The 26,058-nt window shown below is 50.4% G+C and overlaps 2 protein-coding genes across 7 annotated transcripts in view; both read right to left on the bottom strand.

Annotated features, from left to right (window-relative positions):
- Positions 1 to 14,604, bottom strand: part of LOC138651267 (tumor necrosis factor receptor superfamily member 8-like) — a 39,149-nt gene extending 24,545 nt beyond the window's left edge. Inside the window, exons 1-2 of one of the 3 annotated variants that reach the window (XM_069741333.1) lie at positions 14,223 to 14,604; positions 9,002 to 9,062 (exon numbers count right to left, since the gene is read on the bottom strand). In XM_069741333.1, coding sequence (XP_069597434.1) covers positions 9,002 to 9,055 — 54 coding nt within the window. In that variant the 5' untranslated portion in view covers positions 9,056 to 9,062; positions 14,223 to 14,604. The other 2 variants (XM_069741335.1, XM_069741334.1) reach the window with 2 other exon arrangements.
- Positions 14,605 to 17,341: 2,737 nt separating this feature from the next.
- MIIP (migration and invasion inhibitory protein) lies at positions 17,342 to 25,067 on the bottom strand. Of its 4 annotated transcripts, XM_069743078.1 has the most exons (11): positions 24,929 to 25,067; positions 24,433 to 24,582; positions 21,852 to 22,226; positions 21,017 to 21,116; positions 20,602 to 20,713; positions 19,880 to 19,938; positions 19,669 to 19,795; positions 19,024 to 19,120; positions 18,461 to 18,577; positions 18,264 to 18,380; positions 17,952 to 18,079 (listed from the first exon to the last, which is right to left on the bottom strand). In XM_069743078.1, exons 2-10 carry the CDS (start codon positions 24,553 to 24,555, stop codon positions 18,294 to 18,296), a joined length of 1,197 nt encoding a protein of 398 aa, XP_069599179.1. In that variant the 5' UTR covers positions 24,556 to 24,582; positions 24,929 to 25,067; the 3' UTR covers positions 17,952 to 18,079; positions 18,264 to 18,293. The 4 variants fall into 4 exon arrangements, with proteins under 4 accessions (XP_069599176.1, XP_069599177.1, XP_069599179.1 ...); XM_069743075.1 differs by having other exon boundaries at positions 17,342 to 18,380; XM_069743076.1 differs by having other exon boundaries at positions 17,342 to 18,380; positions 24,910 to 25,028.
- Between the last annotated feature and the right edge of the window lie 991 nt (positions 25,068 to 26,058).

Below are 26,058 nucleotides of genomic sequence, written 5' to 3'. Positions count from 1 at the left end.
TGGAGACTAAGGGCAGTCACTAGATATTGATGATGACGGAGGTGATGGCCGGTCACCAGATACTGATGATGGAGGCAACGGGTGGTCACAAGATACTGATGATGGAGGTGATGGGCGGTCACCAGATACTGATGATGGAGGCAACGGGCGGTCACTAGAAACTGATGATGGAGGAGACGGGCGGTCACTAGATACTGATGATGGAGGTGATGGGCTGTCACCAGATACTGATGGAGGCGACGGGAGGTCACCAGATACTGATGATGGAGGCGACGGGCGGTCACTAGATACTGATGATGGAGGCGACGGGCGGTCACCAGATACTGATGATGGAGGCGACGGGCGGTCACTAGATACTGATGATGGAGACGATGGGCAGTCATTAGATACTGATGATGGAGGTGATGGTCAGTCACCAGATACTGATGATGGAGGCTATGGGCGGTCACCAGATACTGATGATGGAGGCTATGGGCGGTCACCAGATACTGATGATAGAGGCGACGGGCAGTCATTAGATACTGATGATAGAGGTGATGGTCAGTCACCAGATACTGATGATGGAGGCGACGGGCGGTCACCAGATACTGATGATGGAGGCTATGGGCGGTCACCAGATACTGATGATGGAGGCGACAGGCGGTCACCAGATACTGATGATGGAGGCTATGGGCGGTCACCAGATACTGATGATAGAGGCGACGGGCGGTCACCAGATACTGATGATGGAGTTGACGGGCGGTTACCAGATACTGATGATGGAGGCGACGAGCGGTCACCAGATACTGATGGAGTTGACGGGCGGTTACCAGATCCCCATGATGGAGTTCACGGGCGGTTACCAGATACTGATGAGGGAGGTGACGGGCGATCACCAGATACTGATGATGAAGGTGACGGACGATCACCAGATACTGATGATGGAGGCAAAGGGCGGTTACCAGATACTGATGATGGAGGCGATGGGCAGTCACTAGATACTGATGATGGAGGTGACGGGCGATCACCAGATACTGATGATGAAGGTGACAGACGATCACCAGATACTGATGATGGAGGTGACGGGCGGTCACCAGATACTGATGATGGAGGTGACGGGCGGTCACCAGATACTGATGATGGAGGCTATGGGCAGTCACCAGATACTGATGATGGAGGTGATGGGCGATCACCAGATACTGATGATGGAGGTGACGGGCGGTCACCAGATACTGATGATGGAGGCTATGGGCAGTCACTAGATATTGATGATAATGGAGGTGATGGCCGGTCACCAGATACTGATGATGGAGTCGACGGGCAGTCACTATATACTGATGATGGAGGCGACGGGCGGTCACAAGATACTGATGATGGAGGTGACGGGCGGTCACCAGATACTGATGATGGAGGCGACAAGCGGTCACTAGATACTGATGATGGAGATGACGGGCGGTCACCAGATACTGATGATGGTGGCTATGGGCAGTCACTAGATATTGATGATAATGGAGGTGATGGCCGGTCACCAGATACTGATGATGGAGGCGACGGGCAGTCACTATATACTGATGATGGAGGCGACAGGCGGTCACAAGATACTGATGATGGAGGTGACGGGCGGTCACCAGATACTGATGATGGAGGCGACAAGCGGTCACTAGATACTGATGATGGAGATGACGGGTGGTCACCAGATACTGATGATGGAGGCGACGAGCGGTCACCAGATCCTCATGATGGAGGTGACGGGCGATCACCAGATACTGATGATGGAGGTGACAGGCGGTCACCAGATACTGATGATGGAGGTGACGGGCGATCACCAGATAATGATGATGGAGGTGAGGGGTGGTCACCAGATACTGATGATGGAGGCAACGGGTGGTTACCAGATACTGATGATGGAGGTGATGGGTGGTTACCAGATACTGATGATGGAGGTGACGGGCGGTTACCAGATACTGATGATGGAGGTGACGGGCGGTTACCAGATAATGATGATGGAGGCTATGCGCAGTCACTAGATACTGATGATGGAGACTAAGGGCAGTCACTAGATATTGATGATGACGGAGGTGATGGCCGGTCACCAGATACTGATGATGGAGGCAACGGGTGGTCACAAGATACTGATGATGGAGGTGATGGGCGGTCACCAGATACTGATGATGGAGGCAACGGGCGGTCACTAGAAACTGATGATGGAGGAGACGGGCGGTCACTAGATACTGATGATGGAGGTGATGGGCTGTCACCAGATACTGATGGAGGCGACGGGCGGTCACCAGATACTGATGATGGAGGCGACGGGCGGTCACTAGATACTGATGATGGAGGCGACGGGCGGTCACCAGATACTGATGATGGAGGCGACGGGCGGTCACTAGATACTGATGATGGAGACGATGGGCAGTCATTAGATACTGATGATGGAGGTGATGGTCAGTCACCAGATACTGATGATGGAGGCTATGGGCGGTCACCAGATACTGATGATGGAGGCTATGGGCGGTCACCAGATACTGATGATAGAGGCGACGGGCAGTCATTAGATACTGATGATAGAGGTGATGGTCAGTCACCAGATACTGATGATGGAGGCGACGGGCGGTCACCAGATACTGATGATGGAGGCTATGGGCGGTCACCAGATACTGATGATGGAGGCGACAGGCGGTCACCAGATACTGATGATGGAGGCTATGGGCGGTCACCAGATACTGATGATAGAGGCGACGGGCGGTCACCAGATACTGATGATGGAGGTGACGGGCAGTTACCAGATACTGATGATGGAGGCTATGGGCGGTCACTAGATACTGATGAAGGAGGTGACGGGCGGTTACCAGATACTGATGATGGAGGCTATGGGCGGTCACCAGATACTGATGATGGAGGTGATGCGCGGTCACCAGATACTGATGATGGAGGTGACAGGCGGTCACCAGATACTGATGATGGAGATGACAGGCGGTCACCAGATACTGATGATGGAGGTGACGGGCGGTCACCACTGATGATGGAGATGACAGGCGGTCACCAGATACTGATGATGGAGGTAGTGAGCGGTCACCAGATACTGGTGATGGAGGTTATAGGCGGTCACCAGATATTACCCTCAACCTACTGTCTCCTTCCCCATAATCCTGTAGAATGTAAGCCCGCAACGGCAGGGTCCTCGCCCCTCTGTATCAGTCCGTCATTGTTAGTTTGTTTACTGTATGTGATATCTGTAACTTGTATGTAACCCCTTCTCATGTACAGCACCATGGAATTAATGGTGCTATATAAATAAATAAATAATAATAATACTGGGAAGAAGGAATCAATATCACCATTACACACTGAACGGGAAACCACTGGGTAAATCTGACAGGGAGAAGGACTTGGGGATCCTAGTTAATGATAAACTTACCTGGAGCAGCCAGTGCCAGGCAGCAGCTGCCAAGGCAAACAGGATCATGGGGTGCATTAAAAGAGGTCTGGATACACATGATGAGAGCATTATACTGCCTCTGTACAAATCCCTAGTTAGACCGCACATGGAATACTGTGTACAGTTTTGGGCACCGGTGCTCAGGAAGGATATAATGGAACTAGAGAGAGTACAAAGGAGGGCAACAAAATTAATAAAGGGGATGGGAGAACTACAATACCCAGATAGATTAGCGAAATTAGGATTATTTAGTCTAGAAAAAAGACGACTGAGTGGCGATCTAATAACCATGTATAAGTATATAAGGGGACAATACAAATATCTCTCTGAGGATCTGTTTATACCAAGGAAGGTGACGGGCACAAGGGGGCATTCTTTGCGCCTGGAGGAGAGAAGGTTTTTCCACCAACATAGAAGAGGATTCTTTACTGTTAGGGCAGTGAGAATCTGGAATTGCTTGCCTGAGGAGGTGGTGATGGCGAACTCAGTCGAGGGGTTCAAGAGAGGCCTGGATGTCTTCCTGGAGCAGAACAATATTGTATCATACAATTATTAGGTTCTGTAGAAGGACGTAGATCTGGGGATTTATTATGATGGAATATAGGCTGAACTGGATGGACAAATGTCTTTTTTCGGCCTTACTAACTATGTTACTATGTTACTATGATGATGGAGGTTATGGGCGGTCACTAGATACTGATGATGGAGCTGACGGGCGGTCACCAGATACTGATGATGGAGGTGATGGTCAGTCACCAGATACTGATGATGGAGGCTATGGGCGGTCACCAGATACTGATGATGGAGGCGACGGACAGTCACTAGATACTGATGATAGAGGCGACGGGCGGTCACCAGATACTGATGATGGAGGTGACGGGCGGTCACCAGATACTGATGATGGAGGTGATGGTCAGTCACTAGATACTGATGATAGAGGCGACGGGCGGTCACCAGATACTGATGATGGAGGTTATGGGCGGTCACCAGATACTGATGTTGGAGGCGACGGACAGTCACTAAATAGTTATGGGTTTTACATGTCTCTTTTGTTCATTCTCTTTTCATTTTATTAATTTATAAAATAAACGATTCACATTTCTATTTCTGAACGCTTCTCCTTCTTACTGTGCAGCATTTTTTCCACATCTGCCTTAGAATACTTTTACACAGCACTATATAAATATGTTCATATTAATATCCCCCATAAGCTGCCGTCTTTCAGAAGACGCCCCCCACTTCTATCATGAAATGACTGAGGCAGAGGAGCCGTTTGTGCCTGTTCTGCGTCTTCCTGCATCACGAGCCCCTCTAAGCTCCACACGTGTGATGTGGTTTTTAGACAGAAGCGATAGCTCTACTGCACCGAAAATACACAAATATGACTGATCAGATTTTCCATTTGACTAATTGATATGAGCAGCACAGAGCGACCCTGAGAGCAGATGCAGGTGAATACCCGCACAGGATGCAGGACCTGGGCATAGTGCACATACTGGCATATCTCCAGGTGCCACATGCACTAGATTGTAGCCGAGCTGCAATTCCTGAAACTACTCATGGACAGGGTGGTGACGCTGTTTTGAAAAGAATGTAGCCATGTTTTTCTAATCCTGGATCCTAGGGGTCAATATCAATCAATGTCTACTTATATATCGCCTTCAATCAGAGGCGTAGCTAGGGTTTTGGTTCAGGGGGGGCGAAACTTTTGAGTGGGCCGCTAACCAGGTAACCTTCATTACAATTGGGTGACGCGCCCTAATAGTGGAGGAGAACCTCAGCAGATGACTGCGCTATTACTGAAGATAATCTCTATATAAAGACCAACATGGATATTACCGCCATATGGTCAGTGGTACATACCAGCCCTACAGAACATGTAACAGATCACAACACAGTTACAGATAATATCTTACCACTGACGTCCTTTCTGATGGATTTGTTCACTTTTCCCGTCTTTTCCATCTGGCCCAGACCGACATGACAACTTCTTCCAGCCAGGACTCGTCTGCAGAGAATACAACAAAGACACGTTTCACTTCTCATATTCCAGCCATCACCATCTATTCCCAACCTGCACAAACTCCTCATCCTGCTGATACCCCAAATACTGAGCCGCTGCTGCCGTATGTGTCCCTATTACTGCACCTGATACCCCAATACTGAGCCGCTGCTACCGTATGTGTCCCTATTACTGCCCCTGATACCCCGATACTGAGCCTCTGCTGCCGTATGTGACCATATTACTGCCCCTGATACCCCAATACTGAGCCGATGCTACCGTATCTGTTCCTATTACTGCACATGATACCCCAATACTGAGCTGCTGCTGCCGTATGTGTCCCTATTACTGCCCCTTATACCGCAATACTGAGCCGCTGCTGCCGTATGTGTCCCTATTACTGCCCCTGATACCGCAATACTGAGCCGCTGCTGCCGTATGTGTCCCTGTTACTGCACCTGACACCTCAATACTGAGCTGCTGCTGCCGTATGTTTCCCTATTACTGCCCCTGATACCCCAATACTGAGCCACTGCTGCCATGTGTCCCTATTACTGCCCCTGATACCCTAATACTGAGCCGCTGCTGCCATATGTGACCCTATTACTGCACCTGATACCCCAATACTGAGCCGCTGCTGCCATATGTGTCCCTATTACTGCACCTGATACCCAAATACTGAGCCGCTGCTGCTGTATGTGTCCCTATTACTGCACCTGATACCCCAATACTGAGCCGCTGCTGCCGTATGTGTCCCTATTACTGCACCTGATACCCCAATACTGAGCAGCTGCTGCCGTATGTGTCCCTACTACTGCACCTGATACCCCAATACTGAGCCGCTGCTGCCGTATGTGTCCCTATTACTGCACCTGATACCCCAATACTGAGCAGCTGCTGCCGTATGTGTCCCTACTACTGCACCTGATACCCCAATACTGAGCCGCTGCTGCCGTATGTGTCCCTATTACTGCACCTGCTGTGTGGTTCTCTGTGCCCTTTAAATTCTAAATCACCCCTCTATAATATAGTAATGCTGGGTGCAAGTGCCCTAGAAAACAGAGCCCACATTTTGCCCCCTAGAAAATAATATTGCCTAGTGTGTGTCCCTTTAATAGTCACAGTAACCTGAGTTCCCCTATAACAATAAGTGCCCACTTCACATTGAATAATGTCCCGAGTCTTCCCCCCTCTACAGCTCCCCTATACACAGTATGATGCTCTCTTATGCACAGTATAATGCCCCCTCACTGTATAGTACCACCCACACAGTATACTGACCCCTTAGTAGCCTCCTAACTGTTTGATGGCTCCAGCACTGTATTATGGCCCCTTCACTGTAATCCCCACACTGTACAATGGCCTCCATATAGTATAATGCACCAGATAGTACTCAATATAGTATAATGCACTCCCCACAGGCAGACTCTATAGCACAAGGCAGCACCCATAGGCAGACTCTGTAATATAAGACAGCACCCCCATAGGCAGATCCTGTAGTATAAGGCAGCACCCCCATAAGCAGATCCTGTAGTATAAGGCAGCACCCCATAGGCAGACCCTGTAGTATAAGACAGTACCCCTATAGGCAGATCCTGTAGTATAAGGCAGCACCCCCATAGGCAGATCCTGTAGTATAAGGCAGCACCCCATAGGCAGACCCTGTAGTATAAGACAGTACCCCTATAGGCAGACCGTGTTGTACAAGACAGCATCCCCATAGGTAGACCCTGTAGTATAAGGCAGCACCCGATAGACAGACCCTGTAGTATAAGGCAGCACCCCCATAGGCAGACCCTGTAGTATAAGACAGTACCCCCATAGGCAGACCCTGTAGTATAAGGCAGCACCCGATAGGCAGACCCTGTAGTATAAGACAGTACCCCATAGGCAGACCCTGTAGTATAAGGCAGGCCCCATAAAAAAAACAATAAATAAATACTCACCTCTCTTCCTCCTTCCAGCGGTGCTCCGAGCTCCTGCTCATTTTCTGACAGCGGGCGCCGGGTGGTGACATCATCGCGCCCACTGTCAGCATCAGTAATGTCAGACACTGACAGGGGGGTGATGGGAGAAGGAGTGCTGCTCGCTCCTTCCCTCATCAATGCTGTCAGCTGTATCGGCTAAATGCTGATAGAGCTGACCTTGCAGTGATGGGTGGGGGCCCACTGCTGGCACCGGGCTCCCCCGCCTGCTCAGGGGCCCCACAGCGGCCGGGCAGCAGAGCAGGGAGACCGATTCTCCCTGCTCTGCCACAGAATGTAACTGTATCGGCGTGCTGCGCACACCGATACAGTTACAGTAGGGTAGCTCCGGGTGGGCCCCCTCTGAGCTCCCGCACCCTCTGCCCCCCAGTAGCTACGCTACTGCTTTGGTAAGCTTTTGTTCTGCTGGTCTCGCCCCTCGTTAGTCAGGGATGGGTATTCCAGCTGTGCAAGAGGATATTAATAGCACCGGACCCTGGGACAGGAGAGTGGGGGGCTCCGGGATGCAGATGTGGCATCGGTGCCAGTGATTGCTATGGTGCATCATTGTGATGGCATCCTCTGCACCCTTTACTGTGCAGCCTTTACTGTTTGCTGTCCTGGTCTGGTACCATCTTTTGCAGAACTACAAGTCCCAGCTTGCTCTGAAGGTGCAGCACTCACAGGTTGCATATGATGATGCCAGACTGCGCACGCCGATACAGTTACAGTAGCATAGCTCCGGGTGGTCCCCTCTGAGCTCCGGGCACGCACCCTCTGCCCCCCTGGTAGCTCTGCTACTGCCTCCAATAATTACAGTGAAATGATCCCTTATAAATACGTCCCCTGGGCTTCATTATAGGAGAGTCTAGGGACACTGGAAATTGCACAGCGCCGATTACTGTGTCGTGGCCATGAGTGGTACTGCAGTTCTGTCTGAGACAAGTGAATGATCTGATACTGATGATCCCGCCTAATGATCGGCCATTGATATTAAAACTCCTTTACATGGATCCGACTGGTGCAGGGTCCATACGCTCCATCATAGACCATACAATCATGATTATATCCTTAATAGAAGTCAAAGATGCAGAGAACACGAGTGACACGTCCCCATGGAAATATCACATGTGAGTCAATGTTACGAAAACAAATACATATATATGATGGCTCCTAATATTCAGAAGTATAACTGTTTTCCAAGGACAAAAATGATGCAATTTTAGAATAATACTTGCCACATGGGCACGAAAGATAAGAACAACTACAACTACCAGCATGCCCTTACAGCACGATGATGAGGCGCATGATATAACACTGAAGAATATCAAGTAAGATTTATAATTCCCATATAGAAAGGTAAAATAGGTGGAGGTGAACTACGTGTATATATATATATATATATAAATATATATTGTAGATAGATAGACTGTGTATATCTATCTATCTATATGAACTGTTCTATTTTTCCTGCACCATTATAAAGTAGGACGCCTCCACGCTTATCGTACATCAAGTGGAAAGTCTGTTCATGACGAGTCTTCAACCCCCTCTAATAAAAAGTGAAAAATACACCCCCAGCCCCAGAGAAGACTTGTGAATATAATAAAGCTTTACCTGACAGATCCCTGTGATCAGGATGAGGACGGAAATTTCTTGAGCGAAGAACATGGTGTCCCTACAGAAGAGCAGAAGAAAGAGGAAAATGAGTATAAGAAAAGATAAATGTGACCATGGCATGCAGGCGGCCATATACAGCTCATCCGTGGCCATAAAGTACACAGTATATATACTATTATAATATGTACACACTATATATATATATATATATATATATATATATATATATATATATATTCCCCGTGCTCCGGGCACCTCTGGTGTACCCTGCTGGTGGTGCCCCCGCTACATCAAATTACATCTCACCCCAAACTAGCAACATTAATTACAAGGGGAAATATGTAAAAACTGCCGTCCATGATTGATGTCCACCGATCAGTATCACTGCCGCTGTCATGTCGCTTTCTCATCGCTTGTGAATGAGCTAAGGGGTTAATTATATTCTGACCAACATTTATTTATCAAAGTGTCAGAAAGTATCCACATAATCACAACATCCTAACTCTGAACATTCCAGGCAGTTTAACCCTCCGCTGTCTCTACTGATAATTTACCAGTGATATATTGTGTCACACTAGGACAGAATAAAAGGAAGAATAATTAACCCTGTGTCACCCGGCCTTGGATTGGAAAAGCGTTAGAAGTTTTTGGAACCAAATCCTGGAAGAGGAAGTGTAAAGGAAAAATGGGTACATTTATTTCCTGCTGGATCCACTTCTGGCTTTGGCTCAAAAAATGCACAAAAACTGCACTTGTCACCCCATCCTAGGGATTAATGCCAGGTCTGTAATAAGCCCTGGGCACTAAAGTCTGCTCCACCTGTGTATACGTCAGTAAGCCTGAGCGCAGAAGCTTTGTACTTACCCTGTGCGGTCCAGGTCTACGCTGCGGAGCCTTGTGCTGCTCTACGTCTACACTGCGGAGCCTTGTGCTGTGCTGCTCACACTGCAGGTGTCATGTCAGAGAGCAGCTTCGCTTTTTCACACCGATCATTGCGTTCTATCATTTTGTCACAGTCATTCAGAACGTGACCACAAGTGACTGAAGTCCTCCCCCTGCAAAGATTGGTTGTCGCACGCTTGTAGCTACTCAACCCAATACTTCAATTCTGATTCATGACTGTGTGAAGACACTGAGGACCCCTGTGCAAGAACCGCATCTGGGGCCCTTACTCTCTGATCACCCATCATACTACAGCATTAACTGAGAGCCATGAAGGTCATCAGCACAGGCCCTTACATGTAATCTCATGGAAGCTGATGTTATGGCAGTGCGCCCCCTCGCACTGGCGGCCCTTATGCAGCTGCCTCTATACAATATCCAGAAGATTCTGCATTAGAAGGTGTGCAGTTGCTCATGTTTTTCAGCTTATTCCAGTCTTATCCTTATCCTGCCCTGCCCAATATTTGGGCATTTGCACTCATCTGTTCCCCCATTGGGAGTCTTATCTCAATATACTTTCTGTTCTTATTCTAGTTTTCAAGATCTCTGCTTGCTGTCATTCAATAGAAGCTTTTATTGTTTTCATGAGGCAAATATAAATCTGTCCTGGTCATGTGATGGGTGGGCACACAGGTGCACGGGTCATCAAGGTGCATCAGCCCCATACCCGGTAACGGGCCGTGCCCCATGTGTGCCCATCACATTACTAGGACAGGTTTATAGCCAATGTAGGTAAATAATGAAGGTTCCTATTCAATGACAGCAAGCAGAGGTCTTGAAAACAAAGGAACAGATGCAGATGGAGCAATAATGTGGAGCCTTCTTGAAATGTACATACAAGTGTCCATTAATCCAGTTGTAACTTTCTGATACTAAGTCCAAATGGCGAGATCAGAGATGTAGCAGACGTCGTCCGGACAGTTGTAAGGCCCCGTATGCTGCTATAATGAGGTACTGCTGCTCGTGGTGAGGATGGCATCCCGCATACGGGGCACACTATGGCTCTGGTGCATAAAGGTTCTGAGCCTTCTAAGTGATACAAGATGTGGACACAGGGGGCGCCAGATGGCATGGGGTGGCACAGAACATGACCCCATCGCTGTCCCTCCGTGTCGTGCCATCCCTGGACACAGGGGGCACCAGATTGCCTGGGGTGGCACAGAACATGACCCCATCGCTGTCCCTCCGTGTCGTGCCATCCCTGGACACAGGGGGCGCCAGATGGCATGGAGTGGCACAGAACATGACCCCATCGCTGTCCCTCCGTGTCGTGCCTTCCCCAGCGTATCTGCAGTTATCGGGAAATGTTGGGAGTTATAGTCTCTCATTTGGTTCTGTTGTGTTGGAAATGAGTGAGAGTTCAGCTGCTGCGGTGACATCAACCACTGTCTAGGAAAAGGAAACCGAGTGGGCGCAGATTCTCGTACAGTACGTACAGTGTGTGCCTGGATAAGTGTGCGCCTAAGTCACCAATTCCCAGCAGGGTGCAGATATTAAAAGGAATCTGACAACAGGTTTTTGCTACCTCATTTGAGAGCACCATGGTCTAGGGGCAGACACTGATTTCTGCGATGTGTCACTCACTGGGCTGATTACTGCAGTTTTGATAATATCCCTATTTCATCCGCTGCAGATATAGCAGTTCTCTAAATGCTGAGCTCTGTATAACTCTGTCCACACTACTAATTGGTGGCTCTCTGCCTATGCACAGCATCCACAGAAAGCTGCAAATCAATGGTGTGGGCAGGGTTATACAGAGCTCAGCATTCAAGTTCTGCTAGGTCGGTAGCAGACAAAACAGGGATTTTGCCGCAAGCATTTCAGTGACACATCACTGGAATCAGGTTCTCTGTCCCTACAATATACTACTCTCAATTAGGTGGAAAAAACGTGGTGACAGCTTAACTTTTAAGGGGAAGGGCTACTGTTGTAGGAAAACTCCGGGAAGGTACAAAACCCCAGGCCACGGTGGGTGGTGGTAAACCTTCTTTTGATTGGTTGAGTCCCAGCTGTCTGGTCAAACGGTAAAAAAGACAAATCCATGGACGCAATGTGATGGTGCGATGCTCTGCAGTGTGATGTCCTGCTGCGTGCTACTGCAATATCTGAAATCTAATGGGGCGTTGCTCTGCGGTGTGACAAGGTGATGTTCTGCAGAGTGATGCTGTGTGGTGTACGGGGCGATGTTCTGCGGCGTGATGAGGTGATACTCTGCTGTGTGTCAGGGTGATGCTCTGCGGTGTGACGAGGTGATGTTGTGTCGTGATGCTCTGCGGTGCAACGAGGTGATGTTCTGCAGTGTGACAGGGCGATGCTCTGCAGTGTGATGGGGCAATGCTCTGGGGCGTGACGGGTCGATGCTCTGCAGTGTGACAGGGCAATTCCCTGGGGCGTGACAGGGCAATGCTCTGGGGCGTAACAGGGCAATGTTCTGGGGTGTAACAGGGCGATGCTCTGTGGCGTGACGGGGCAATGCTCTGGGGCGTGACGGGGCTATGCTCTGGGGCGTGACGGGGCGATGTTCTGGAGCGTGACGGGGCGATGCTCTGGAGCGTGACGGGGCGATGCTCTGGAGCGTGACGGGGCGATGCTCTGGAGCGTGACGGGGCGATGCTCTGGGGCGTGAAGGGGGCGATGCTCTGGGGCGTGACGGGGCGATGCTCTGGGGTGCGACATGGGGGATGCTTTGTGGTGTGATGCTCTGCGGTGACAGGGTGATCCTCTTTGGTGTGACAGGGCGATGCTCTGCGGTGAGGGAGTGATGCCCTGGGGTGTGATGGGGCGATGCTCTGTGGTGTGATACTCTGGGGCGTGATGGGGCGAGGTCCTGCGGTGTGACAGGGCGATGCTCTGTGGCGTGATGGGGCAATGCTCTGGGTCAATGTTCTGCGGTGTGACGGGGCGATGTTTTATGGTGTGACGGGCCTTGCTCTGCGGCATGACAGGGCGATGCTCTGGGGCGTGAACGGGTGATGTTCTGCGGTGTGACAGGGCAATGCTCTGGGGCGTGACAGGGCGATGCTCTGCAGTGTGACAGGTCAATGCTCTGGGGCGTGACGAGGCGATGCTCTGTGGTGTGACGGGGCGATGCTCTGGGGCATGACGGGGCGATGCTCCAGGGAGATGCTCTGGGGCGTGACGGGGTGATGCTCTGGGGTGTGACGGGGTGATGATCTGGGGTGTGACATGGGGGATGCTTTGCAGTGTGATGCTCTGTGGTGACGGGGTGATGCTCTGGGGCGTGGTGGGGTGATCCTCTTTGGTGTGACAGGGCGATGCTCTGCGGTGAGGGAGTGATGCCCTGGGGTGTGATGGGGCGATGTTCTACGGTGTGACGGGCCGTGCTCTGCGGTGTGACAGGGCGATGCTCTGGGGCGTGACGGGGCGATGCTCTATGGTGTGACGGACCATGCTCTGCGGTATGACGAGGCGATGTTCTGTGGTGTGATGCTCTGGGCCTTAACGGGGCGATGTTCTACGGTGTGACGGGCCATGCTCTGCGGTATGACAGGGCAATGCTCTGGGGTGTGACAGGGCGATGTTCTACGGTGTGATGGGCCGTGCTCTGCGGTGTGACAGGGCGATGCTCTGGGGCATGACGGGGCGATGCTCTGGGGTGTGAAGTGGTGATGTTCTATGGTGTGACGGACCATGCTCTGCGGTATGACGAGGCGATGTTCTGTGGTGTGATGCTCTGGGGCGTAAAGGGGCGATGTTCTACGGTGTGACGGGCCATGCTCTGCGGTATGACAGGGCAATGCTCTGGGGCGTGACGGGGCGATGCTCTGCGGTATGACGGGCCGTGCTCTGCGGTATGACAGGGCGATGCTTTGGGGCGTGACGGGGTGATGCTCTGCTGGTATCATGTGGCTGTGATATGTGCCACCCACCTAACACTATACCAGCCCCCATTGCACTGATTTCCCTTATGCCCGGGGACCATGGCAGAGACAGAGGTGACAACTTGTCACCAAATTCCTCATGTCAATCAATCACCTGTGGGAAATGCTGGAAAAACCGGTCGGGTCTGAGGAGGAGTGCGGAGTCCGGGCCTTGATGGACCAGAGGGGAATCAACACGGTTTGCCGGTGATATTAATGTTATGGCTGATGGGTGTACAGTCTATACGGGACGCTTTGTCCGCCAGCAGTCAGCCATGTCTCCGCCCGGACAGAGAACCTGTGTTATGGAGGGACAGGACGCTCTGTGACAGGTAATGCCTCCTACGAGCGCCAAGATGGCCGACATTGATAATGGTCAGACGGAGCCTCCTCACCCATGAGCAATGTGGAGCACGGGCAGGAGAGGCAGACGAGGGGTGCAGGAAGGTAAAATCTCCGGAGGGCGAACTTTCCGCGTCCGGTCCGTTCTTCGCCCCTGATGAACGTCGGTCGTGTTTTCGTCTGGAGCAGATCGGCCGCTCCTGTAAAGGTCGGTGAGATGTCGGGGACGCCACCTGCGCTGCTCAGTACGAGCCGTGGAAAGGGCACACGTGTAGGCGGAGGGTGGAGGCGGCACATGAAGTGGATTCAGCTCGAGCGCTGACGACACCGATTCTTGTCACCTCAGAGTAAAATGACATCTGACGTATCGCGCCTCCCACCACACACTTTCCAAGACCCTCGGGTTCCTTCTGAGCAGCCATAAGCCATTGTGCACAAGTACGGGGCCGGATCGCTACACTGCAGATATTTTCGGCCTTTTGTCCCCACCGCAGACAGACCCTAAATAGTCTCATCATAGAGAAATAAAGCAGGGTCCAAAATGGTGGAGATTAAACCCAAATCAGTCACTGAGAGCCGCCATCTGCACAACGTCACTAGGAACAAAATGGCGATATGAGCCGCTGCGGCGGAACACGTGGCCAATCCTCGCCACGGGCACAGAACTATTGGATTCTTACAGCTTTTTTCCCAGTAAATCAGAATTTGCGCCATATTATGAGGTTTCGGGTGACATATGAATAGAGCGCAGGCCCTGACATAAGACATTGTATAGTCAGCGCCAATGTGGAGTCACCATGATACCAGGCCAATGTGAACGCGCTCCGGCCCCGAGAACAGAGCAGCAAACAGGAATAATAAAACCACAACTAGTGAGAAAAGAAACGGACGTGTCGGCCGCCGGCGCAGCGAGGACAGCGAACGTTCCGTATAACGTACACAGGTATCACCAGTGTGCGGCCAATCACAGCATGCTGGGAGTTGTAGTTATCGCCACAGCACTGGTTTATACAGGGCGCCATTCATGTGTCAGCTCCCGCCGACCCTCTTCTCCGCCGTCCATGATAAACAGTATGGACTGATATCATAACCCCTCAATAGGCGCTTTCCACTTTTTCATCCCATATAGAAAAATGTTTTAGGAATTGCATGTCAAGCAATTTCCCACTGTCCCTGAACAGATCAGTGGTGTCCTTTCCATAATGACAGCAGAGGGATCTGATGGGGGTTGTAGTGATTACAAGCCGACGACAGGATCCCGGGAACCTGCTCACAATGTAATTCCCTAATATATCACTTGCCGCCAGCATAATACATGAATAGACCCCGGGCCGATGCACCAGTTACGGTACCTGGAGTCATCCTAAACTTACCGCATGATATTAGAATTATGCAAAAAGTAAAAACGACCAAATGAGCAAGAAGAACAGAAAGCGGCCGGCGAATACTAGGAACGATGACTTTTCTATTTGCGTTTCCTGTAAAAAGCCTCGTGGTTATTACTATTCTCACCCCTCCCCCTCTTATTAATGTCGATAAGGCTGCGGGGTTCAGACAACCGACAGACACTGATAAAAGTCTGCTGACATCGCTCCCACAAGGTGTGTCACCCAGCTTTCCCAGGGTCCTGAATGATACATCTGTCAAGAGCTGCAATAAATCCCCTCCAACTGATAGCACCAGGACTTGTCCAGGAGTCTGGGAAAGCTGGGTGACAACCCTCGGGAAGCTCTAATGCTGCGCACACCAGTTGTCACCCAACTTTCCAGGAGCAGCGCTCTCAATTCCTGCTGTAGATTTTAACCCCTTTCAATGTGGAGCACAAGCCAGGTAAGAAACGCCTGCGGTCACACACCGGGTAAGAGACGCCAGCGGTCACGCGCCGGGTAAGAGACGCCAGCGGTCACGCGCCGGGTAAGAGACGCCGGCGGTCACACACAGGGTAAGCGATGCCGGCGGTCACGCGCCGGGTAAAAGACGCCGGCGGTCACACGCAGGGTAAGAGACGCCGGCGGTCACACGCCAGGTAAGAGACGCCTGCGGTCACAAGCCGGGTAAGAGACGCCAGCGGTCACGCGCCGGGTAAGAGACGCCAGCAGTCACGCGCCGGGTAAGAGACGCCAGCGGTCACGCGCCGGGTAAGAGACGCCAGCGGTCACGCGCCGGGTAAGAGACGCCTGCGGTCACACACAGGGTAAGCGACGCCGGCGGTCACGCGCCGTGTAAAAGACGCCGGCGGTCACACACAGGGTAAGAGACGCCGGCGGTCACACGCCGGGTAAGAGACGCCTGCGGTCACAAGCCGGGTAAGAGACGCCTGCAATCACAAGCCAGGTAAGAGAAGCCGGCGGTCACAAGCCGGGTGAGAGACGCCTGCGGTCACAAGCCGGGTGAGAGACGCCTGCAGTCACACGCCGGTTAAGAGACGTCACCGGTCACGCGCCGAGTAAGAGACGCCGGCGGTCACAAGCCGGGTAAGAGACGCCTGCGGTCACAAGCCGGGTAAGAGACGCCGCCAATCACACGCAGGGTAAGAGACGCCGGCGGTCACAAGCCGGGTAAGAGACGCCGCCAATCACACGCAGGGTAAGAGACGCCGGCGATCACAAGCCGGGTAAGACGCCTGCGGTCACACGCCGGGTAAGAGACGTCGCCGATCACACGCCGGGTAAGAGAAGCCGGCGGTCACACGCCGGGTAAGAGACGCCTCCGATCACACTCAGGGTAAGAGACGCCGGCGATCACACGCCGGGTAAGAGATGTTGCCGATCACACGCCGGGTAAGAGACGCCGGCAATCACACGCCGGGTAACAGACGCCTGCAGTCACACTCAGGGTAACAGACGCCTCCGATCACACGCAGGGTAAGAGACGCCTGCGGTCACTCAGGGTAAGAGACGCCTGCAGTCACACGCAGGGTAAGAGACGCCGGTGGTCACACACCGGGTAAGAGACGTCGCCGGTCACGCGCCGGGTAAGAGACGCCTGCGGTCACTCAGGGTAAGAGACACCAGCGGTCACGCACCGGGTAAGAGACGCCTGCGGTCACACTCAGGGTAAGAGACGCCTGCGGTCACACTCAGGGTAAGAGACGCCGGCGGTCACGCGCCGTGCTGAGCACCCACAGCAGAGTGACTCGGACACGCGCCCGTCCACAGGGAAACAAATCAGCTCGTTTCACTTGACATTTCTGATATTTTTGAAAAATCGCCAGAACTTTTGTACATTATTCTTAATTTCAAATGTAAAAATATAGAAATTCTCACAATCAAATATCAAAATATAACATTCAGCACGAAGTGTAGAAAACACAGAGATGTAGATTAACAGTCACATATTATGTAGCCCCTAGTGACGCCGCAGTACCAGACACAGCCTGCTGACTGGGGGGGAGCTGTTTGTTTTTGGTCATGCTCCAGACTTTCCTTTGGAAGATGTCGTCCACTGTGAGAGACCGCGGTGAGATTAACCTTCAGGTCCTGTTATTGCGCGGGGCCGAGATGAGAAATCATCAAACATGACCATCATCAGTGTAACATCGTATAGACTAAGGGTTAACAAAAACAATGGCGCAAATCAATTAACAACTTCCCAATTTAAGGCTTCATCATTTGAAAGATCTCTGCTTGCAGTCTGTGAATAGAAAGGTTCTTGCCGACGCTTGTGCAGACCTGACACTGGTCCATTTGTATGCAGACACATTTCTCTATGAGTGACGTAGATCAGCAGCACCAGCCTGTGCAGTGTCAGTTTGTTACAATGTGTCAGTGCCGCTGCGATGTACAGACCTATAGCAGGCGATCAGCTATGATGTCTGGGTGACATACTTTACCTCTAAAAAATTAAATAGCTCCCAAAATATATAACACAAGACGAGACTTCGTGTGATCACTGACAGCAAGCAGAGATCCTGAAAAAAAAAAAAAAAGGAAGTCAAATTTATTAAAGGGGCGGGTGCCTCATTGGACCTTTCTTCATGTATGTATATTAGAAAGTTTAAGAACTTTGTATAAAGAATAATGAGGGCTTCTGGGAATATAATGTTGTGAACTGGTCGATATCCGAGACACTGGGGGGTCCACGGCCACGTTTACCGGGTCCTGAAGTTTCTGCCCTCTTCAGTTTTACTTCTTGTGATGGAAAGCGATGGATCGGGACAAGTTCAGCAGATTGTCAGACGTCGCCCGTGCAGCGAAATAAGAAGCTGCGTCCTGGAGATTGAGGGATAGAAGAGAAATCACATGACTTGCGCCCCCTAGTGTGCGGAGATATCAGTGGCGCATTCTCTTACCGCGCTCGCAGTGGCGGGTGCAGTCTCCGTTTTTGGCTCCGTTGAGGTCCTCAGGTCCAGACTGGTGATTTTCAGGTTGCAGGACGGTGCGGCGTTCTCCCATCCAGCTAAACAATGCTAAAAGAGAGAAAACAAATAGTGTAAAAGGCACCGGGCAGGATCACAAGCTGCTGCAGCACTACAACTCCCAGCAAGAGCCTGACAGCGGATACTGGGAGATGTTGTCCCATAGGTAATGTGTACACAAGTGCAGAGTTACAGGTGCGGTAAACAGGCAGAAGCGAATGGGGACAAAAAGTGAGGATTAGATCTGTAAGATCACTGCTTGCATGCAATGAATGGAACCTCGTATAAATCCAGAGGTCTCCCCCGTCTCCGGATCACACGGGGACCCCGCCGGTCAGAACATGTATCAGCAGACTGGCTCCGGATCCTCTGGTTTTACAGCTGAAAGTTTCCATTCACTGACAGCAAATAGAGGCCTCGAACAATAATAGCATGCACCCCAAAGAAATGGCTGCATCTGGAAAGTATGGAGTGCACAGGATACAGGCTGGACTTACTGACGGCAGGGCGAGGCTGTCCGTGGGGTCGAAGCTTTTTCTCCTGTGGGCTCGGTACTTGTAAGGTGGGAGCAGCGTGCTGCGGGGGATGCTCACCCTAAAACACAACCTCAGTATTGGGAACAGAACATGAGCAGTATGGCGCCTGCACAGTCATTTAAAGGGGCGGTAGATACACCGATAAACCAGGTTATCTACTGGGACACCACATCATTCTATTATAATAAGGACGGACATTACATTCCATTGAATTTTCGTATTGCTTCCGCGCATTTAAAATTAAAACAATCTTTATTAAAAATCCTTTACCGTTTTGTGTATACAGCTCCTACGCAGAACGACGTGGCCCCATAATTACAGACTAATAACAAGCCTGGCTGCCAGTCCCTTTATCTGTCCAATATTTCTCACCAATACAAATAAAAATGAAAGTATGGATCATGTCGCAAGTAGCCACGGCAACACATAAGTGTGTACAGGACCTGTAACCACAGAACGGCAAGAGATTGTTTTTTACTCAATTGCTTCATTTTGTATTTAAAAGGCAATGAAAAAAAAATAAAAAATGTTGTAAAAGTCTTCATTCCCCTGAATCTGCAGCCGTCCCATAGCTTCTTGAGTTGGGCGAGTGGCGCGTTCACCTACCGGACGTACGCGGGCTCCTCTGCGGAGACGAGGCGTCTGCCCCTGCGCTTCTTACATACAGGACACGCAGGTTCTGCACCCACCGGGGAGGTAAATAATCGCTGGTTCACTCGGTAACAGTACACACCTGAAACACAGAAACAGAAAGGCAGCTGTGATCAGAGCAGCCTCCAAGTCCAGCAACCTAATAGCTGCAGAAAAGTCTCCTTACACTGATGAGTGTCCAGCGAGAGGTCCAGATGTTCCACCGATGAGTCCTGGGCCCCTGATCTGAAGACACACACAACAGGTTGCTTAAACATAGTAGAGAATTGCTTAAAATGTAATTCCCCAACATAGAAAGTTTATCACCTGAGCGATTTATTTTACAAGTGGGAGTGATTGGATAACAGGAGGCAAAAGCCAGACAGTGGTGATAATGGGTGTGCTCCCCCCAAGTAAGAAAGACGAGTATATACACAAGGAAACTGCTTAGGCTACGTTCACACTAGCGTTGTGCGCCGCTGCGTCGGCGACGCGACGCACAACGCACCGAAAAACGCGTGCAAACGCACGCAAAAATGCTGCGTTTTTCGACGCGTGCGTCGTTTGACGAAAATCGGACGCAAGAAAAATGCAACTTGTTGCGTTTTCTTGGTCCGACGCTAGCGTCAAAAAAGACGCACGTGTCGGAAAACGCAACAAGCAAAAACGCATGTGTCCCCCATGTTAAACATAGGGGCGCATGACGCGTGCGTCGCCCGACGCTAGCGCGACGCACACTAGCCGAACGCTAGTGTGAACGTAGCCTTACAAGGCAATTGCAGAATATACTGCATTTCATGTCTTACCTGCAGTACCGCTTCTTACCATTACTGCAGGACATACTTTCCATAGACCGCAATGCAACAGCGCCCCCATCTGTAAATTCCCAATTCACCAACATTGACTCACTCAGTAAAACAGTCGTGCGCGCACTCATCGCGGTTGATGCGTCGGAATTCACTGATCTCTGCGAAAAACTGGTCAGATTTATTGGTGATGGGAGACTTCACTTCCAAAAGTCCTGGAGAAGAGAGGGTTAATGGTAGGGCTAGGTTGGACAGCATTAACCACTTCCCGCCGTGGACAATTTTAGTTTTTCTTTGTCATAGCGGACCATAGGCGCCACGGCTGCCCATAGGATGTGTCTGGTACTGCAGCTCTGCACCACTGCAGTGAATGGAGACAGGGTGCAATACCAGAAACAACCTGCAAGCAGGAGTGGCGCTCTTTATTTTTCCCACAGCTCCCCTATAACAGGATCTGTCTGCCCATCCACAGGAGGTGGCGCCACCTGGAGGCGATGGCTCTGTCCACACATACTCACCCGCTATCCAGTCGTATCCCAGCAGCGGACGAGCCGACCACCGCGGCTCCAGGGGAGGGGATTCGCCGTCGCACAGGAAGGTGACGCGCCCCGCATCTCTCTGCAAGAAGAAGCGACGGTGACCTTCTCATATTGTCAGGGGGGATCGGCAGAGCGGGCGCTCGGGGTCCGGTACCCGTCATTTCTCAGAAGGAAAATCTTAGTCAGTCAGTTTGCAGAATGAGTGCGAGACCCCAGAATGAGTCACGTTGGCCCCCTACTGCCTGCAAGTCACTCAATGCAAGTGCGGATAACCCGGCCTTAAAGCTGCAGTGCGGCAACAGAGACACGTGCAGGATGGCTCTGGCATTTAAAGGCACGGGGACAGATTTACCAGGGCTGCAGGAGGGATTAAAGGGGCGCTCCGCCAAACCAGCTCCTGTTACCTGCTCACCTCTGTGGGGAAAGAAAGGGTTAACAGACTAATCGCCTTCATAAGCCTGAAACCGTGACATTGCCTCGTTAACAGGAAACGCTCCCAGAGCTGAAATCAGACAGCAGTCGGCGGCTTTTAAAGGGAGTTTCACCCAATCAGCAAGAAGCCGGCGAGTTACGGGTCGTCTGACAACTACTGCAGGCACCAGGACAGGTCCCAGAGGTGTCAGGCAGTGTTCACCTTTATCACTGCAGGATCTGGATCCCGGGAAAGTTGGGTGACAAACGTCATTTCACCTGCCATATTGGTTGTCAGGCAGGATTATTGGGGGTCCCATGAGTAACATCATATATTCCTACAGTCTGGCCCCCTGTATCAGCAGACCGGGGTCCGTCCATTTGTGGGAAGCGCAGTCATTACCTTGGAACTCCGGGTGGGTGTGCACAGAATAGATTTTGGGGTCCTCGGTTCTTTGCTCCGCAGGTTTCCGTCATCCTCTAACCTGTCGATATACTGAGCAGGGAAATCGCTTGTGACCCCCGAACAGTCAGATTTGGGGTCAATCATTGTGGAGTTCAGGATACGGACGCGTTTTACTGGAGAATTCACCCTAATAACGTCCAGAGCAGCGCGCCCCCCGAGTCCGGACCCCCCGTGTGGAGGAGGCCCTCTAGGATAGGAGGTCTTGGGGGTACACAACGCTTTCCTGGCAGCGGAGGATGAACCTCGCGAGGTCTGCAGAGCTGGATCCCGACCGCTCCAAGATCCGGCCACTGCCGTTATAGGTTCACAGCTCTACATGAAGAAAGATGCAAGAAATAAAAGAATCCAAGACACAACAGAGCGATAACACACTGAGAATCCTAAAGCTGGAGTATTGGCATCTACAGTGCAGCTGCTGTTCTCTGGTGTCAGCCCATGCAACGGGCAATATTGTAAGCAGCTATTATCTGTCTATAATACACCTTCAGAGCAGCATTCACCATTCTGACAGTTGCTATTAGATCTAATGTCACATGGAAACACCATTACTGGATGCAGAAACCCCAGCAGGTACCCACTCACTGCATTCTCACACCATAAATAATAACGAAGGCAGGAGGAGCACAGAAAAAGCATCTCCTAAGCACACAGTGACTGCACCAGCAGAATAGTGAGTGCAGCTCTGGGGTATAATACAGGATGTAACTCAGGATCAGTAATGTATGTACACAGTGACTGCACCAGCAGAATAGCGAGTGCAGCTCTGGGGTATAATACAGGATGTAACTCAGGATCAGTAATGTAATGTATGTACACAGTGACTGCACCAGCAGAATAGTGAGTGCAGCTCTGGGGTATAATACAGGATGTAACTCAGGATCAGTAATGTAATGTATGTACACAGTGACTGCACCAGCAGAATAGTGAGTGCAGCTCTGGGGTATAATACAGGATGTAACTCAGGATCAGTAATGTAATGTATGTACACAGTGACTGCACCAGCAGAATAGTGAGTGCAGCTCTGGGGTATAATACAGGATGTAACTCAGGATCAGTAATGTATGTACACAGTGACTGCACCAGCAGAATAGTGACTGCAGCTCTGGGGTATAATACAGGATGTAACTCAGGATCAGTAATGTAATGTATGTACACAGTGACTGCACCAGCAGAATAGTGACTGCAGCTCTGGGGTATAATACAGGATGTAACTCAGGATCTGTAATGTATGTACACAGTGATTGCACCAGCAGAATAGTGAGTGCAGTTCTGGAGTATAATACAGGATGTAACTCAGGATCAGTAATGTAATGTATGCACACAGTGACTGCACCAGCAGAATGAGTGCAGCTCTGGGGTATAATACAGGATGTAACTCAGGATCTGTAATGTACTGTATGTACACAGTGACTGCACCAGTAGAATAGTGAGTGCAGCTCTGGGGTATAGTACAGGATGTAACTCAGGATCAGTAATGCAATGCATGTACACAGTGACTGCACCAGCAGAATAGTGAGTGCAGCTCTGGGATATAATACAGGAGGTAACTAAGGATCAGTAATGGAATGTATGTACACAGTGACTGCACCAGCAGAATAGTGAGTGCAGCTCTGGAGGATAATACAGGATGTAACTCAGGATCAGTAATGTAATGTATGTACACAGTGACTGCACCAGCAGAATAGTGAGTGCAGCTCTGGAGTATAATACAGGATGTAACTCAGGATCAGTAATGTAATGTATGCACACAGTGACTGCACCAGCAGAATAGTGAGTGCAGCTCTGGGGTATAATACAGGAGGTAACTCAGGATCAGTAATGTAATGTGTGTACACAGTGACTGCACCAGCAGAATAGTGAGTGCAGCTCTGGGATATAATACAGGAGGTAACTAAGGATCAGTAATGTAATGTATGTACACAGTGACTGCACCAGCAGAATAGTGAGTGCAGCTCTGGAGGATAATACAGGATGTAACTCAGGATCAGTAATGTAATGTATGTACACAGTGACTGCACCAGCAGAATAGTGAGTGCAGCTCTGGAGTATAATACAGGATGTAACTCAGGATCAGTAATGTAATGTATGTACACAGTGACTGCACCAGCAGAATAGTGAGTGCAGCTCTGGAGTATAATACAGGATGTAACTCAGGATCAGTAATGTAATGTATGTACACAGTGACTGCACCAGCAGAATAGTGAGTGCAGCTATGTAGTATAATACAGGATGTAACTCAGGATCAGTAATGGAATGTATGTACACAATGACTGCACCAGCAGAATAGTGAGTGCAGCTCTGGAGTATAATACAGGAGGTAACTCAGGATCAGTAATGGAATGTATGTACACAGTGACTGCACCAGCAGAATAGTGAGTGCAGCTCTGGAGTATAATACAGGAGGTAACTCAGGATCAGTAATGGAATGTATGTACACAGTGACTTCACCAGCAGAATAGTGAGTGCAGCTCTGGAGTATGTGATGTAATGCTGGCGATATAGGAGGTATAACGCTCACCGTGACGTTGCGGGCAGTGAATAGCTTCTGCTGCTTCTTCAGCTCCTCCCGGTTGACATTCAGCTTCTCCAGTAGACACTTGTTCAGACTCCGCAGCTCGTCCAGGCGCTCGGAGGACGACATTTCTGATCAGTATCTGGACGTCTCCATCTGTAAACCACAGGACGCATCACATCACCATCACTAATATCAGTCAGCTGAAGAAAACCACCAGCCGTGACATTGAGAGCTATGCTGGGAGTTGTAGTTCACCAGTGAAGATGCCATCAGCTTCCCCTGACGTCCAGGCTCTTGGTCTGGGAGCAGATACACAGGAGGGAGCTGGGGCACCGCCATACTGGAGAGAACCGGACTTTCCCAGTAACATAACTAAGAACTGGCTGCAGAGGATCCTGGGACAACACAGATGGATAATCCCTTTAATTAGTACCCAGCAGGCACCGGGCCTGGAGCTCAGTACATGAGACACAGACGGACCTGTGTCCCGGGACCTCACCCGTCCTCCAGCTGCCGCCGCACAATCCCAGGGGAACTCCTCGATATCCGGTGATCAGTGATCAGCCTCCGCTCCTCGCAGTCACCCAGTGCCCCCTGCTGGTTATGCAACGTAATACAGCGATTCTTAAAGTGACGACAGTTTCTTTCTGGGTCTGTTCAGTCTGAGCGCGCTGTGGAGGAATTGCCACTTTAAAAGAAACTCGACCACTCTCACGTGACCGGTGGAGAAACCGCTGATTGGTGAAATTAAAACCGCTTCTGTTCCCGCGTTACGTGAAGACTAACATCAGTGACCATGGAAACCGACTCAGCTGTCAATCACTGAACGCTGTAAGTATAGAACGCGACAGTGTGGGAAGGGAAAGACCGACCGCAGCAGTGACAGTGACAGTGAGCCTCCGCCATCACTGCCTGCAATCCAATAATAGTGACGGCATGTATTATACTCCAGAGCGGCACTCACTATTCTGCTGGTGCAGTCACTGTGTACATACATTACTGATCCTGAGTTACATCCTGTATTATACTCCAGAGCGGCACTCACTATTCTGCTGGTGCAGTCACTGTGTACATACATTACATTACTGATCCTGAGTTACATCCTGTATTATACCCCAGAGCTGCACTCACTATTCTGCTGGTGCAGTCACTGTGTACATACATTACATTACTGATCCTGAGTTACATCCTGTATTATACTCCAGAGCGGCACTCACTATTCTGCTGGTGCAGTCACTGTGTACATACATTACATTACTGATCCTGAGTTACATCCTGTATTATACTCCAGAGCGGCACTCACTATTCTGCTGGTGCAGTCACTGTGTACATACATTACATTACTGATCCTGAGTTACATCCTGTATTATACTCCAGAGCGGCACTCACTATTCTGCTGGTGCAGTCACTGTGTACATACATTACATTACTGATCCTGAGTTACATCCTGTATTATACCCCAGAGCTGCACTCACTATTCTGCTGGTGCAGTCACTGTGTACATACATTACATTACTGATCCTGAGTTACATCCTGTATTATACCCCAGAGCTGCACTCACTATTCTGCTGGTGCAGTCACTGTGTACATACATTACATTACTGATCCTGAGTTACATCCTGTATTATA

This window comes from Ranitomeya imitator, chromosome 10 (assembly GCF_032444005.1).
Source record: "Ranitomeya imitator isolate aRanImi1 chromosome 10, aRanImi1.pri, whole genome shotgun sequence".
Classification (NCBI taxonomy): domain Eukaryota; kingdom Metazoa; phylum Chordata; class Amphibia; order Anura; family Dendrobatidae; genus Ranitomeya; species Ranitomeya imitator.
Note: the sequence above shows the minus strand (reverse complement) of the source record. Positions and strands in the feature narration are given on the sequence as shown.